This window comes from Mirounga angustirostris, unplaced genomic scaffold (assembly GCF_029215605.1).
Source record: "Mirounga angustirostris isolate CCGP_5_RB_7025 unplaced genomic scaffold, mMirAng1.0.hap1 SCAF_2, whole genome shotgun sequence".
Taxonomy (NCBI): domain Eukaryota; kingdom Metazoa; phylum Chordata; class Mammalia; order Carnivora; family Phocidae; genus Mirounga; species Mirounga angustirostris.
Window position 1 is genome coordinate 39,543,975 of NW_026991710.1, and position 16,881 is coordinate 39,560,855.

At 44.2% G+C, this 16,881-nt stretch overlaps 2 protein-coding genes across 7 annotated transcripts in view; one reads left to right on the plus strand and one right to left on the minus strand.

Moving 5' to 3' along the window:
- ATP10D (ATPase phospholipid transporting 10D (putative)) overlaps positions 1 to 8,812 on the plus strand; it is a 99,794-nt gene extending 90,982 nt beyond the window's left edge. For 4 of the 6 annotated variants that reach the window (XM_064584439.1, XM_064584437.1, XM_064584440.1 and 1 more), the window contains 5 exons: positions 91 to 195; positions 3,123 to 3,246; positions 3,648 to 3,730; positions 4,119 to 4,306; positions 6,981 to 8,812. In XM_064584439.1, the coding sequence (XP_064440509.1) occupies positions 91 to 195; positions 3,123 to 3,246; positions 3,648 to 3,730; positions 4,119 to 4,306; positions 6,981 to 7,311 (831 nt within the window). In that variant the 3' untranslated portion in view covers positions 7,312 to 8,812. The remainder of the gene's footprint in view (positions 1 to 90; positions 196 to 3,122; positions 3,247 to 3,647; positions 3,731 to 4,118; positions 4,307 to 6,980) is intronic. The other 2 variants (XM_045881199.3, XM_064584441.1) reach the window with 2 other exon arrangements.
- Positions 8,813 to 8,935: 123 nt separating this feature from the next.
- Positions 8,936 to 16,881, minus strand: part of CORIN (corin, serine peptidase) — a 201,733-nt gene continuing 193,787 nt past the window's right edge. The window contains exons 19-21 of the mRNA XM_064582039.1: positions 13,910 to 14,181; positions 12,960 to 13,093; positions 8,936 to 11,620 (exon numbers count right to left, since the gene is read on the minus strand). Of these exons, the coding sequence (XP_064438109.1) occupies positions 11,438 to 11,620; positions 12,960 to 13,093; positions 13,910 to 14,181 (589 nt within the window). The 3' untranslated portion in view covers positions 8,936 to 11,437. The remainder of the gene's footprint in view (positions 11,621 to 12,959; positions 13,094 to 13,909; positions 14,182 to 16,881) is intronic.

Genomic DNA, 16,881 nt, shown 5'->3' on the forward strand with positions numbered 1-16,881 from the left:
CTCAGTTGAGCTATAAAATAAAGGGATGGTACTCAAACCACCAAGTGTGACAACTCTCCAAGATCAGCACCTGTTGTCCTCTCTTTGTAGACCTACCAGGGCTCAGACATTGACATCTTTGCATTTGGAAACCCCCTGAACACAGCTGCTTTGTTCATCATTATCCTCCACCTGGTGATTGAAAGCAAGAGTTTGGTGAGTGGTTTTCCTGCCTTGGAAGTAGCCTGAAACTGCTTGGGGGAAATGTCTTCTATTAGCAGTGATTGTGCTAAAGCTTTAATGCCTAGAAAACACATGGTAACGAGAAGAGTAATGATGCCAAATAAGAAGGGTGATTTCATGGATGCTCTTGTTGATTGTTGAGTGCCATTGTGTTGAGGTTGATGTATAGCCAGGGAAAGTGGAAAATACCTACCTGGTCCCCTTGGTGGTATCCATGGCGAGTCAAGCTGAAGAAACAATTACATTTCAATGACCAACATTCTTCAAGATCATGCTCATGCCTTTCAACTCAACTAAAGAGAGGTGTCGTGCCATGATCCTGGTATACTGACTTTAGTAAGTGATGATTTTATCACAGTAAAATGTCTCATGTTACAAAAATTATATTTTCTTCCCTCCAAAATTTTTACCCTTCATTTAAATCTAGGTCTTTTTTTATCTTAGTTGCTGACTTAATGATAGTTAATTCTCGTCATCAAAATGATTGTACGGTAGCTCTCTGCCGCAAAGCTAATGTGTAGGATTCAGATAGTGAGAGCTTTGTTGTAAACCTTCCTTTGCCGATGAAGAACATTCCACCCATCTCTGGAGAAGAAACCACTTCCGTGATTATTTATGCCCTTCACTCGTTTCCGATGGCATTGTCTTTGCTATAGCCTAAGCCACTTCCAGGACTAATGCTACGTCTCCTTAGACCTCCCACCCGCCTCTCCTCTTGACTCCTCCAGCCATCCTCTACAAAACAATCAGAATCATCCTTTTGAAACACAAATCATGTCTTGTTGCTGTCCTTTGGGTAAAACCCTTCAGTCATTTCCCGCTGCACTTGGAGTAAAATTGAAAAGCCCTGAGATGGCCTAAAGGACGTCATGCAGTGATTCCTCTACTTTTCTCTCTGATCACATTTCCACTTACTCAGGGGCTGGAGCCACATTGTCCTTCCTTTAGCAGTTCAGATACTGTGAGCTCGTTACCACATCAGGTCCTTAGCATTTGCCATCTCTTCTGAGGGGAGTGTTCTTACTCTTCCCTTGGTTCCTTGCACTTTACCTAGCTTGCATATTATTTTCAGTCTCAGCAAAAATGCTGCTTCCTCCAAGAGCCCTTCCCTAATGATCCGTTTTTTCATACCATCTTCTTGTTTTTCCTCATTGCTCCAATAATAATTTCTTATTATTCATCGTTATGTGACTATATGATTCATGTTTATCTTCTGCATTAGACTATAATCTCTGTGACGGGCAGGGTTCGTGTTTATTTTCTTGACTACCATATACCAGAATCTAGGACCGGACTGACACACAGTAGGTACTCAAAAATGTTTGGCTGGATAAACAAATGATTAAATGACTAACCAGTGTTTGGGGTATGTTTACCATCCTGAGTGCATTTTAAACAGAAATAGCTGCATGAGGTTATAGTTTAAATGTTACGTGCAGGGGCGCCTGGGTGGCTCAGTCATTAAGCGTCTGCCTTTGGCTCAGGTCATGATCCCAGGGTCCTGGGATCGAGCCCCACATCGGGCTCCCTGCTTGGCGGGACGCCTGCTTCTCCCTCTCCCACTCCCCCTGCTTGTGTTCCCTCTCTTGCTGTGCCTCTCTCTGTCAAATAAATAAATAATCTTTTAAAAAAATTAAAAATAAATAAATGTTATGTGCAGTTATATTATAAAATTATTTATAATAATTTCTAAAGCATAATCATTTCTAAAGAATATTGTTGGCATCACTTGCCTTGCTTATAACCTGCTATAATCAAACTGTACAAACCTAAATAGAGGTGTAGTAAAAGGTTAAAATCTGAAAATACCAGGGGAGTAAAGAACTAAAATATTTGGCATTGTTTTAATAGCTATTTGATTTCATTTTTAAACAATTTTGTAGGCACTTTTGGTTACTCCCTAAGGAATTGTCATCAGTTCTGACATTTAGTAGCATTCCAAAGGGTCTTGGGTTCACTGGTTATGAGCAACAGCAACCTGAGCAAATAGAAAAGTTATTAAAAATGTGTTGAAGAACCACCGTCAAACCAAACCAAACGGTCCTGAGGAACCAGAGTGGCTCCGGACATCCGGGGAACACACTAATGGGCAGGCTTGCCCTGCTGTGCTCTGACTTGGTTGCAGCCCTTTTCTTTCTGCTCCTGCCTCATTGTGCCCCAGGTTTCATCCCAGGGGACAGAATTCTGTCTCCTTAGCTTCAGTGCTAGGCTTTGGCTAGGGGAGGGACACTGCGCCGGGTATCTGCACTGACCGCACTAGGAAGCGGGAGCGCGAAAGCCAGGTGCCCAGGAAAACAGAGTCTGTTATATAAAGGACTCATCATTAAACCGTTTTTCTCATGCCCGAGGAGGCTGGAGCTCACAGCCTCTGAAGGTCCCTTGTCAGCAGGAGTCAGCCATTCTGAGGATGTGAGGCAGCTTCCCTTCACGCTCCGGCTCCTTATGTCATCAGCACCTCCCACCTCCCTGTCTGCTTTCCCCCTTTGCCTCTTGACTGTAACTGTATCACTTTATGGAAATGCGTCATCTCCATCAAGTTCCTGTCTCACTTGCCAAAAGCACATCTTAAGGGGAAAAAAAAAATCAAGCAGTAGGATTCAATGAGAAGAAAAGACATTTGAGAAAGAAAGAAAAAATTAAAAATCCTTGTTTTAGAGGCGTGATGATCATCAGGAGTTAGCCCACATTTTCTGAGCAGTTTGTACATTTTACTAAAAAAAACCGAGCAGTCTTTGTGACGCTTGTGAAGAGACCTACCGAGGGGAAATACTTTGCAAGGGGAAGAGGAAGAGGGAGAAAATTGGATCTCGTTTGAAAATTCTAGCCTTAGAAAATAATAAAGGCAGTACTACCCCCCAAAAGAATAACATACTCCACTCGGGTATCCACTACAATTTTAGGTGCTACTCTCCCCTGCGCAAAGAGCACTGAACACCACATCATGTGAAGGTGATGCTCCTTCATGGCTCGGATTATGTGAGTTTCCCTCTGTAACAAAGATCAGACTCAGCACTCTCATGACAGGTAATGGTGATATGACATTTAAGGCAGTGATCTGCTTTTCCTTCTAAATGAAGTTACTTAAATAGTAAGCCAGTTTCAGAAAATACCAAGAAAAATTTCGAGCTATACATAGATACAACGGTGGCTAGGTGAAGGGGTGAGACACGAAGATTTGTTTCTTGCTTGTGCAAAGTTAGCTAAGGTGCCAGATAGCTCTAGAGGAGTTGTCCTCTGAGGGGGCAGCTCGGTGCCCTAGGCAATGTCTTGTAGCTTTACCATCTGGAATTATCCCCAAGGAGGAACTCCTTGGTCATCATGGAAAGAAAGGAGGCAGTATGGAAAATTGCACACCAGCTCTTCTGTGCTTCTAACCTGAACATTTTTTCATGTCCCTTCCATTCACATTTCATTGGTCAAAGCAGGATGCATGGCCGTGCTTAATTTCAAGGGCGCGAGGAAATGCAGTCCTTCCAGATGCTTACAATGGAATGAAATTAGAATATCGGTGAGCAACAGTAATGTCTACCAGCCATGAGAATGGGTAACGTTTGAGGATTGCAGTATTACCTTAATGAAGAAGCAGGCCGATTAGTGACTGTATTAAAATAAAAAGAATCCAAACACTTCATGGTGCATTGAACAATATAAAGTAGAAAAGTCATCAAAATTAACCTTTTGGCATTTGACTCCGTTTTACAAAATTGAAACCGTGGTATGAGCTCTCCATGAAGTGTGCTCTTATCTCTTCGGCATTTTGTGTTTTGTATTCACTAAGGTTTGTGACACCATTCGTTCATTTCTTAGACACGTTGTCTCTTCAACAGAGCAGAGTTCGTGGGGATGCAGAACCCTGCGGGTAGGTGTTCATTTCCCCCGCCTTCCTTGTCTTGCAGACCCGGATCCACGTGCTGGTCATTGCGGGTAGCGTCGTGTCTTATTTTTTCTTTGCCTTGGTTTTTGGATCCATGTGTGTCACTTGCAATCCGCCGTCCAACCCCTACTGGATTATGCAGGAGCACATACTGGACCCCGTGTTCTACCTGGTTTGCGTCCTCACGACGTGCATCGCTCTTCTGCCCAGGTATGGGGTTTTATCCGCGAGAGAGGAAGTGAGATCAGAGGCTTAGAAGGCTTCAGGCAACTGCTCAGAATGATGGCGGACCATCCCCTTTACCAGTGGAGAAGTCAGTCTGTGTCCTAGTGAAAACATAGGTTTCAACTCTTTGACCAGAGAGCAAAAACAGTTTAAGCAACCTGGAAGAGAGCTTTCTCTCTCATGGAAAATTCTCATCGGGTTGCCATTCCGCAAAGATAGGGCAGCTTCACCCACAGGGTTATCTGAGGATCCTTTCCTCTGGCTTTTTGTTCCACCAACTCCCACGGGTGCTGCCCTCAGCTGCATGATTGGAGATGACTCACCGCCAGCACCCCCACATGCCTGTCTGCGGGAGGGAGGAGGAGAGAAAACGGAGCGCGAGCGGCTTTCCTGTCGCGTGTTTTTTTGCTTTGTCTTTGTAATGGCATGACCCAGAAGTTGCACATCATTACTCATATCCCTTTAACTAGGTCCTGAGTATGTCGAGTCAGAGTGGTGAAAATCTGAGGGTTTCTAAAAGGAAAAATGGGTGAATGTGGACTGAGAGACAAGTAGTGGTCTCTGTACAGCCCGTCAGCACTGAAAACGTCCCTCCTATATCTGAGTTCAGTTGTCTTTCCCATTTTAGTTTAACTTGAATTTCTAATATTGTACAGGATGGGGATGGCTAAGAAGTATGTGTGTGTTTTTAATCTATAGCTCTCTCTCTCTCTTTATATTTTTTATAAAGTGTATCTGTTTAGCTGGAAACACTGTGCCACATAGTTGTTCTACCTTTTTAAAACAGGACATGAGAGTCAAAATGGTGGTTTTAGGTTATTCTCTAACAGAGTTGACGAAGTGGCTCACAGGCCAAATGTGGCCCGCTGCCTGTTTTTAAAAGCACGTGAAGTTTTATTGGAATACAGACACACTCATTCCTGTATTCTCTCTGGCTGAGTTTGCACCACAGCGGTAGAGCTGAATAGTCCCAACAGAGACGATCTGGCTCGCAAAGCCTGAAATACTACTATCTGGCCCCCCAGGAAGAAAGTTTGCCACCCCCAGTGTTCTAACAAGTGCTGAAAAATGTGAAGGTGGCTTTGAAACTGGATAGTGGGCAGGGACTGGAAGAATGTAAAGTACATGATAGAAAAATACTAGACGGGGGCGCCTGGGTGGCTCAGTTGGTTAAGCGACTGCCTTCAGCTCAGGTCATGATCCTGGAGTCCCGGGATCGAGTCCCGCATCGGGGTCCCTGCTCGGCAGGGAGTCTGCTTCTCCCTCTGACCCTCCCCCCTCTCATGCTCTCTGTCTCTCATTCTCTCTGTCTCAAATAAATAGATAAAATCTTTAAAAAAAAAAAAAGAAAGAAAGAAAAATACTAGACATCTCCAAGAGAACGTAGATGATCGTGGACGTTGCCGTTCCTGCTGGTGGGGATTCAGAGGGAAGTGAGAAGCCGCACAGGTGGAGAAAATCATATCATCTGAGAAAGTGCACATACGGCCTTGAACAGAATGCTGCTGGAAATGTGGATGTTACAGGCACGGCTGGTGAGGGGTCCGAAAGAAAGGAGGAACGTGTCGCTAGAAATTTGAGGAAGGGGGATCTTGGCATTACAGCGGCAGAAAACTTAGCCAAAGTGGGTTTTCCTGTTATGTGGAAAGCGGAATTTGTGAACTATGACCGTGGCTATTCAGTGTTGAAGGTCTGGCCCGGGCTCTTCTTGCTGCTTAGAGTAAAATGTGAGAGAAAAGATATTGAGGGAAGGCCTATTAAACCCAGAGAAATTAGATTTGGGGAATTCTCTGCCTATCCAGATTTCCAAAGTTGTGAAAATGAAGAGATTGGCTTTTGGGACCACGCTCTAGAGAGGCCAGCAGTGTGGCTGGACAACCAAAGGCGGAGGAGATCAGGTCTGTGACATGGGTCCCTTCGGCCCCCTCAGCAGCCACCGGGAAGGAAGACGGCCTGATGTCGGAAGGCTCTGTGGAGGACCCTCGTCTAAGGGCGTGAAGCCCCACGACACGCGTGGGAGACCCACGAGGTCGATGAGAATGCCGTGCCCGCGTCCGTGCGGCCCGCTGGGGCCGGAAGGGACGGCGTGCAGTAAAGTGTCACACTGGTCCTCGAAAACTAAGCGTTGTTTGAACACGCACTGTGTCCTGCTCTCTGCTTTGCGTGTATTATCTCATTTCATCTAACAAACATTAAGCCTCTGACGTAGCACTATGGGGACCTCTACTTTAAAGGTTTTATTCTGTATTTATTTGACAGGCACTCCCTGTTTCCTCAGCACTTTGCAAACACTAACTTTTTTTTTTTAAGATTTTTATTTATTTATTCATGAGAGACAGAGCGAGAGAGAGAGAGGCAGAGGGAGAAGCAGGCTCCCAAGGAGCAGAGAGCCCGATGCGGGACTCGATCCCGGGACTCCAGGATCATGACCTGAGCCCAAGGCAGACGCTTAACCATCTGAGCCACCCAGGCACCCGCAAACACTAACTTATTTAGTAGTGCTGTTGTCTCCGTCTTACAGCGTGCTTCTCTTTCCCCTTTACCCCAAGGAGGCCAAGGGGCCCCCAGACCCTTTTACTCTTTCCAGTTGGTGAGGATTTTTGGTGTCCCGAGCCGCGTTTGCGGTGACTCTAATTCTGTGCTGCTTTTTGGAACCTAGGTTTACATACCGGGCTCTTGAGGGATCCCTGTTCCCGTCTCCAGTTCGGAGGGCTCAGCACCTGGACAGACTGACTGCGGAGGAGAGGACGGACGCTCTCAAGAAGTGGCGAGGGGCCGGAACGGCGGGCCGGGCGCCGTGGAAGTATGCTGAGCGCCCGGCTGCCGAGTCCGAGAGAAGAGGCCCGTCCGGCCCGCCTACCGCCTTGACAGTGGCGTCAGCACCGTCTCGTGCTGTCGAGCAGGGGAGCGCGTCTGTCCGTGAAACCGCCTTGGACTCAGACTGCTCGGAAACCAAGGCCTCAGGGACGGCGAGGCCCTCCGAGGGTTAAAAAAAAAAAAAAAAAGAAAAGAAAAAGAAGCAGGGTATCCTCCTTGCAGCGGCAAGTCTCCCTTCAAATCTGGAAGAGGGACTTTGAAGAGGCCCCTCTAGCAAGCAGGAATGAGGTGGATTTTTCCCAAAGGGACACGAAGATTCTTCTGTGCCCGGAAAAGCTGATGTGATGACCTTTCTTGTGTGTTTGTAGATACATTTGGAGGAGAGGTTGCAGTTTGACCTGAACTGAGTTTCAGGAGGTGAAATATTTCATCCCGAATCAAATGCTTTTATGAAACTTTTTGGATTTTGTAAAAGCATTTTAATTGTCCTAGACGTACAGACATTCCTAAGGGATTCATTTGAGATGTATTTATTTTACTGGGAGATCTCAGATTCCAGGGAAATGCTTTCAGTGAGCAGACTCCAATCTGAATTTTCTTTAATGAAAAAAAAAGTAGTTTTTAGATCAGTTAGAAAGCAGAATAGATTGCCACATGAAAAAAAAAATGTTATAAATGGTTAATTTCCAAAGAAAAAATTCCAAAGAGCCTTTTAAATGACAGTGTACCTAAAATAGGGTAATAACTGTACTGTTGAAAATGTGGTTAGTGATTATTAATAGCTTTTCATTTCCTCCAGGAAGATGCCTTTGGTCGTCTGACTGCCGATGTAAGGCATCCGTCTCTGCTCATTTCGGTGTTCTCTTGAGGCGGAGCCTTCAGGTGGAAGGGGCAGACCGGTGCCAGGGTTCGGTAGGAATATGTTCCTCTCTCTGCTTTTGGGCAAGAGAAGACCTTTTATGAGGTCTGCCTCTGTGCAGGTGTCAGCTGGGAAACATAGACCGTAGGTAGGACAGACCCAGTCGGCTCAGTCTGTAGCCTGCTTGGCAATCTCCTGTGTTCTAAAACTTGCAATAGCCTGATCAAGATGAAACAATCAATTTGAAAACAATCTGCAAGGTCTCTGGTGTTGTAGCCTTTAAAAATGAGATATTATGCATTGAGACTAATACAGGTGGTTCTCAGCAGGATTCCGTGAGGTTCTTAGAAAAATTTGTTTTTAAATACATTTTAGGACAGGAATGTCGATAGCAAGTTAGTTGCTAGTTGCAAATCATGTGTGTTGGCTTTAGTTGGAACAAAGAGACTAGTTTACCAACTAAGCCCAGATGTTACAAGATCATCTATTTTTGTTGAGTTCTTTTAAAATTCAGTATCTATTCATCTGAAAATTGCCAGCCACTAACCACCCAGAATCTCCTTCCTGAAATCTCCATGCTGATGTTCTATGTGTGTATCAAGATCTTATGACTATTAATCTGTTATCCTCAGGGCTTCATCTTCTCCTGCTGCCTCTTTGTCCTGGTCTGACATTTTTTTTGTAACTCTCTGATATTACTGCAAATAGTCTTTTATAGAGACTGATTTCTAGAACTTTCAAAATCCCACATGGCTATTGGAGGTTGTTTTCTGCTTTCTTTAATGATTTTTAAAAATAAACTGTTTAATAAATCATGTGTACAAAAACCTGTCATCACTCCTGTACGTATCACCGAACCCAACAGTAATTGGTACCAGAGTTTAGAAGGAAAATCCCAGAGCCTACCTTTTCCCAGAATATTGTAATGGCCTTTTCGTATATGGAAAAATCAGTAATGTCCTATCATCTGTCATCCTCATAGCAGCTGGTATTCATTGCCTGAATATAAATAAAGGGTTAGAATCTAAAGGTAAGAAGAATAAGCCAAGAGGACTGAGGAAAAAAGTCAGTCTCCCAGGTGTCAAGCATCCGTGCATAAAAGCAGAAGAAAGTCTTGAGTGTTCATGTTACGAGTCCGCAAACTCTTATCCACAACTCCAAAATCCCGAGAGCTCTGAAACTGAAAAATTTTTCATAAATTAGGCACAAATTCAATGTCCGGAACAGATGTAAGGCAATTTCTTTAATGTAATTATTCAGATATTTTGCTATAAAAATGTATTTTATGACTGGGTGCTAAATTCTATTTTTTAAATTCTGAAAAATTCTGGATTCGGAAACATAACTGGCCCTTGGGCAAAAGAGATTTGGGATCTGTATCAAGCCTTTAAAGGGTCTCATTTACAAGTAAATAACTTTACGCAGAGTTAACCCAAGCTGATGGGATCTATTGCATGTTGGTATTCAGTGTATTTTACCAAATTTCGGGGGACCAAGCATTGTATCATTGCTCCTGGTAGCCAGGAAAAATTAATAGTTTATATTTTGTGGTATAATTTTACCCCAAAAGATTTGTGAAAGAATTATTATATCAGGCTCCCAAAATATACTCTAGACATGAAAGATTCCTTGCACTCTTACCAGGTTTAAAGTTTTCTTTGGACTCCTAAGGGACTTGAAACTATTAGGAACCTCTCATTTTAGAGAGCCATCCATCACCTAAAATAAAAGAGCACGTTCCTGTGACAGACACATGACAGGTAAATTCGGATTGGTCGGCGGCTGGGGGCCAACTGTAAAGTGGGAGGCATGGTTTTCTGGGACTTGCTATTTCCATGTTCCATGTCCATTAAAAAAAAAAAAAGGGTTGTACCATTTTATTTGTATTAAGGGTTATTTAGAATAAGTACAGTTAGGTACACTTGCCTGAACATAAGTTGAGCAAGGCTAACAGTTATTACATGAAGTATGTACCTACCACTGTAACAGTCCTCACCGTAATTCTATTGTTGGATTTCACATTCTCAGTAGGTTTACACAAACTCTGGAACAGGAGATGAATAACATGGAATGTGTCAAGGCAACGTTTCGATTCTGAAATATGTGCACACATAGGAAAAAGTACAAAAACCCAGGTATAAAATTGCAGGTAAGTCTCTGCAGGGGCGGGGGATGCCGAGGCAGTCCGGGGTGCTGGTGAAGGTTAGTGGGGAATCTTCCTTGTTCCGAAGGCATTTGGGTGTTGCAAAATGGACGCCTAACTAAATTACTTCTAGTGTGAAAATTTGCATTTTGAAGATTTTTAGTGGGGAAAAAAATACTTTTAACCGCTAGTTACTTCAGAAATTGATGTGCACAAAGTGGCCTAGTGCTTAAAAGCATTTTTAAAATTTTTGTTTTAATTATCAAGGGGAGGCAATGGCAACATCAGATACTAAACACGTTTCAAGGAAAATTACAAAATGTTTTACTCCACGCAAACTTGAACTATGCTTTGAGAGGCATTTCTGTGATTTTATCATTATGGGCGAACACAGGAAAGTTGGAAAATACTGAATTGGAGGTCGGGTGCAATTTAATTTTTGTTTTCAAAAATTGAATCTCTCCAGGCCTTTGACAGTTGAATCTCCATTCATTGTCACATAGGCACAACAAAATGTTTCCCACGAATATTACTCTAGCTGTTGAGGTCCCAGTCAGCCAGCTGATACACACTGAACAAATCCCAGCTAGAGGGAAGGTTCTATGGAGACTTTTCTATAAGGTTACATCCTTGATTTAAGTTCAGAACGTGCAGTCTTACACTGTTAAATGCTATTGTTGATGTCTAAAGAGCTTTGTGTTCAATATGTCTTGCCATTTCAGCTACCTAAATGGATGGCACTTGTCTCTTACCTCTGACTATCTTTCATAGGTTTTCAGAATTATGCAGACTTGAGTAACAGTAAATAATTTAAGCAGGTAAACTGTCTTGGCTCTTAATAAATCAAAAGCAAGTCTCCAGTATTAATATTGAAATTTGCCACTCTGCTATTGTGCTTGAGAAACAAAAGCTGGCAAAGAGCCTGGATCTCAATGGCCTCTCTGTGACTGGGATAAAGAGAATTCTCTAGAACCTGTTACCCTAGCACCTGCCTTATTCCAGAGCTGATACTTTTGTGCTATGGTCAAGATTAGGCCTGGCAAAAGAACAAAATCTGCTTTGTTTGTTGGGTTTTTTTTGTTTTTTTTAAAGACTGTCATTAAACTTGAAGTAAGAGAAAACTAAAATTGAAAAAACTGAATAAAATGAGACCAAAACAAACATGAAAATTTGCAGTGCACCGCTGAGCATCCCTGTCCATGAAAAGTGCTTCTGGACGGCTCTCTGCGGGGAGCTCTCCACAGTTGACAGGGCCATTTTCTTTGTAGCTGGCAAAAGTCTCTCATCATCTTTGGAATTAGTTTAGGAGAAAGGTATGGATGTATATTTGTCTTTCAATCCATTCGACGAAGTATGACACATTGCTATAAACTCCGGGCCCCAGGACTTTGGAAAAACAGACAGAGCCCCACGACGTTAAACCAAATAATGTCCACTGTCCTCCAGGCCGCTCGCAAACAAGTGGCCCACCGCTGTCACCCTGTAATGAACAGAGTGGACATTAGTCACTGGTGGCATCTGTGTTATCCTGGGGGTACAGTGAAGCCAAACCCAGCTTAGCCAACTTCTTGGAAAGTTTAAACAAGGCTTTCGTTGCCAACCAGAGGGAGCACGCTTTCCACCACACTGATGGAACTTCCAAATGCACATTTTAGACCCTGATATTTAAAAGAACGGGGGTACCTTGGGAAAGGACTACGTTCCTATTTCTCTGAAATCAGACTTCTCAGCCATTTCCTGTGCTTATCAAAATAGGTCATAATTATTTTTTAATTTAGTGTATCAGAACGAATTCTCTCGTAACTGTTCTCATTCTTAAACTTTGAGCCATTTTATAAATGTTGAAAGTACCCAAAATGGAACATGCAAAGATTTTTTTTTTTTTCTCCACTCAAACAGTACTTCAGAAAAATACTCCAGAATAACTCTCTATTTTCAAGATTCTTGCTTTGTGAATGATTCTTTAGTAAAAGACACTGGCAACTTGCTGCATTTCCTAACAGTTCTTAGGACTGTTTCAGTTAGTGTACGTGAATGGAAAATAGCACATCAGAATTATTTACAGTAAGGTGTCTGCAGCCTCTGTTCTACCTCATTTGTATGGAGATTTTCATTCTTGACATTTCCGCTTAAGCGTTGCAATTCTTGCCCCCACATATGATTAGCAGTGAGACACTATGGCTTTATAAACATCAGTATTGGCTACATCTGAAAAGATCAGAGATTAGGTGTATTCTGTATGGCCTCTGAACACAAACATACCGAACACAGAGAGATCGATACCCTAGGAAATAAAGAAGTAAGTATGTGAATTCATGGTGGGAACTCGCACATACTCCTGCCCCGTAAGGACGTCAAACTTGGAATTATATAGATGGTCTTGCCCCCCGATCATGTTGGAGAAAAATAGTAATTACGTTTATTGATGCTCCTCTAAACACTTTCCCTTGGATTAGCTCATTTAATCCTCATGAGATCCCTATGAGTTGCTAAATAACTGTCCATTTTGGAGGTGGCGAGACTGAGGCACAGGTGTGTGCCACGTTCGTAGGCAGAGCGCGGGTTCGACCCACACAGTCTGGCACCACGACTCCAGACAGCGGCTTTCCTTCCTGGCTCCCCAGGCAGGAGACGCGAAAGCCGAAGGCAACCGGAGCGAAGGGCATGGAGAGGAGAAGGGGATCACTTGGGTACCGGAGAAGGTACATATTGTGAATAATTTAACATCGGTTAGTAAGCAGTCTGCGAGAAATACTCCCAAAGGGCCGCACGGGAATAACAGCGAGTATACAGGGCCCCGGCGCGCGGAGAGAATTTACCATGCACGAGTCGACGGTGCCGGACTCATACCCCGCGCACACCATCCGCGCCGTGATGGTCTTCATGTCGAAGTAGGACCGGCACTGCTCCAGGGGGATGATGCGGACCTCTCCCTCTTGCAGCTTAAAAGGCACTGGGGTTTTTAAAAAAAGAAGAAGAAACCAAATATCTAAGAGGGCAGAATGACTCAAAAATGAGGCCAGCCGTATATGAAATGATGACATCTGTATACCCAGGGAAGCATATTCTTTACTTAAAATGCCATTTCAAAGACAAGGCTTGTCTGGCGTCAGAATTTTCAATCAGCAGTGTTGACCGCGATCATCTAGTCCAGCTCCTTTATTTTATTAATGAGAAACTGGACCAGTAACTTGATTAGGTAACTCGCCTCGTGCTTCTCCCCTCTTAATACATGCTGCAACAAGAACAACGGCTACTTCGAGGAAAAGACAAGCAATCAAGCCCGAGCATTGCCCCAGACGGAGGGTTAGACCAGCATGGCCGGACTTTCAGGCTGTGTTACAGACGTTGACAAGACCAACTCATAACACACGGTGCGTGCAGCTTGACTGCGGGACTGGAACAGCCTAGCCGCTCGAGAGAGGCTCCGAGGGGCTCTGCCCGCAGGTGCGCATCGCTGGTAGAGAAGGTCTGAAGCAGGATGACGGACAGGCCTTCCCTTGCAGGGCGGCTCCACAACATGGGGAGTGAGGGGCTCACCCGAAGGGAGAATCCGAGGTGTGGAGAAGGAGTTCTGAGGCTGCCGCAGGGTGGCAGGTGGGGGTACTGCGTGTGGGAGAGGAGCGTGACACACACCCCTACTCCTTGCCCTTTGTGGCTACACTTCCGAAGTGAAGCCGGGGAACTGCTGCCCAAGCCTGGGAGGTAACACAGCGGTTTTCAGGTACAAACGGAAGGCAAGTGCTGCCTCCCGAGGCTCCTCACTTACTTTTGTTGCCCACGTGCCCCCAGCCTGTGATAGAGCAGTACGTGTCGGGTTGCAAGGCCTGCTCCGAGCTGGGCAAGCAGACCGGCCGGACGTAGCTGGTTTCGTTGACGTCTTCGCTCAGCTCCACGATGCTGATGTCGTAGTCGACCACCGCTCGGCTATAGCGCGGGTGCGGGATGATGGTCCTCACGAGGCGCGTCTGCAGGAACGGTGACGGGCGGTCTAGGTTGTTGATGCCAAACACCACTTTCCAGGCGGCAGCGTTCTCTCTCCTCAAAGAACAAATTCAAGAGCTGTTGGCGTCTTAAACCCTAAGTTAAATTTTGAAATTTACAAGTAACTTTTAAAATATTTACGTGAAGAATGGCTCTTCCCACGCCCGACGTATTTATGTAAGAGGCATTTCTAAAATGGCCTGAGCAATTCGTAAATAGGTATTCTTGTGGAAAGCGAAGCTCATGCTTCTAGAATGGGGCTATTCTGGTAAATAAAATCTGTTTCGGTTTGAAAGGCAGGCAGGGGGGTTACTTGCTTCATTGAGTGGGAAAAATAATAAAGACGTGAAGAAGAGAGAGGAAATTCTGGCACATGGAGAGTCCTGAAAGTTAAGTGAGTGAAGTGTTTTTAGGTGGACTGACTAGAATAATCCGAGCAAGTGCTCAAAAACAATGCAGTCTGAGACTGACCACTGGAAGTCATGGGTCACCTTTTTAAGCCTTTGGCTTGAAATTTTCAAAAGGTTCCCCTGAAAACTCGCCATTTCTCTGAGGCACTTGCTCCTTCTTGGAGGAATGTCTTAGCCTTGACTTTTTATTCTCCTTTCTTTTCATATATTTTAAAAGATTTTATTTATTTATTTGTCAGAGAGCACACACACAAGCAGGGGAAGTGGCAGGCAGAGGGAGAAGCAGACTCCCCACTGAGCAGGGACCGCGATGTGGGGCTCCAGCCCAGGACCCTCGATCCCAGGACCCTGGGACCATGACCTGAGCCGAAGGCAGACGCTTAACCAACTGAGCCACCAGGTGCCCCTCCTTTCTTCTCCTTTTTCCTCCGGTCTCCTCTTCTTCTCTGCTCTCAAGTCTATGTCGAAGTGACCCAGGGCTCTACTGTCAGTCTTCTTATTCCATACTCATCCCCTTAAAGATTTCATCCAGACCAGGGGTTTTAAATGCCACCAAATCCTGGTAACTCCCAAACGTGCATCTCCACCCTCCCCACTGGGCTGCAAACTTAAATACCCAATTATCCATTCAACAAACTCACTTATATGTTTAATGATAGCTAAGATTTTTTTAGTGCTTCCCACATCTTTGACTATGTTCTAAGCATTCAGGATTCATTTTACAGATATTTAGTACTTACAACCATGTGACAGAGTTGAATCATCTCTTTCTCTTATCCCAACATCATCTTCATCAGCAGGTCTTCACCACTCCACTTTCAAATATACCCTGAATCTTGTTGTTTCTCCCTCTTCCACAATCTATCTTAATATAAACCACTGTCATGTACTTGGATGACTGCAGTGGCTTCCCGGCTGGTGGCCCTTCTTTTACTCTTAGCACCCCGAGCCCATATTCCTCAACGGCAGCAGAGTAATCTTTTTAAAAAACAAAATTAGATTGAGTCCATCTCCTGCTCAAAATTCTCCAGGGACTTTGAATCACTCTTGAGATACACTGTAGACTCCTCATGGCCTCTGAGATGACCTGCTCCATTCCAAACCCAAGGACTTTCTATTTTTGGATATGCTGAGGACATCCCCAATCCAGAGGCTCTTTCCTTTCTGTTCTCTCAGCTCCCATATGGTTCCCACCTTAACTCCTTCTCTTCTTTGAGGTCTCAGCTCAAACACCACCTCCTCACAGCTGCCCTCTTTGGCCACCCAGTCTAGGCTTTTTTCTGTCCCCATCACTCTCTACTCTTGACCCTGCTTTGATTTTCATCTCATTGATATCAATGACATTGGTACATCTGTTTTCTATTCTCTGCCTTGCACCCAGAATGTAAGTTCCATGAGACCAGGGCCTTGGTTGGTCTTGTTCACTGCTGCATTCACAGGCCTAGGGATGCAGTGGGTTCTCAACAAGTATTCGTTTAATGGTGGCTCAATGCATGTTGTTTCAAAACATGTACTAATGGCCAAATCCAGCCACCTAGGCAAGGTCTGTTCTCCATCAGTCCCTCCACCTTCTCTTCCATCCCCAGTCCCAGTCCACTCTGGAGGACCAGAGTGGGCTAGGAGCAAAGAAGTGGATGTGTAGAGGACTGCAGTGCTGGTGGGGCTTTCCTAGTGGACGTCACCATATAACAGTGGTAGCGTTAAGTGAGCCATGCCACCACTGTCCCCACTTGGGAACTTGCCCAACTAGAGTAGGTTGATTTGTCCCACTAAATAGTTGTTTTTCAACCCAGGCTGAAGCTTTTAAATACCGATCTTCTGGGCATCACCCCCTGTCAATTGAAAGTTTTGGGCTGGGGCCTGGGAATCCATATTTTTAAGAGCTCCCTAGAGAGTCTCAGACAAAAACTCACCTATATTCCTTCTTTCCTTGGCATGCTTTTCTTCATTGTGTTCTCATGCATGGCAAAGATTCAAAAGGCTGAGATTTCAGGAGAGTTAGGAAAGAAGTGGCCAAGGTCAGTGTTCAACCTGTTTATGGTATTGCTGGATTCTTGGAGTACACAACTGAAAGACTGCTCTACATGGTCCATGCATTCTATCGTTTTGCCAATGTAAAAAATAATAATTTTAGGACTATATGAACAGGAATTGATGTCATCTTTGAATGTAGATATAAATATAGATATTAGCTATAGACATATAGATACATATAAATAGGCATAGATTTATAGCAACTTCTCCATGCCAAACATTGTGCAGGGATTACAACAATCAAGAAAGACATGATTCCCATCCACACAAACTTTAGAATTGAGTGAAGATGAACAATTAAGAAACAATCATA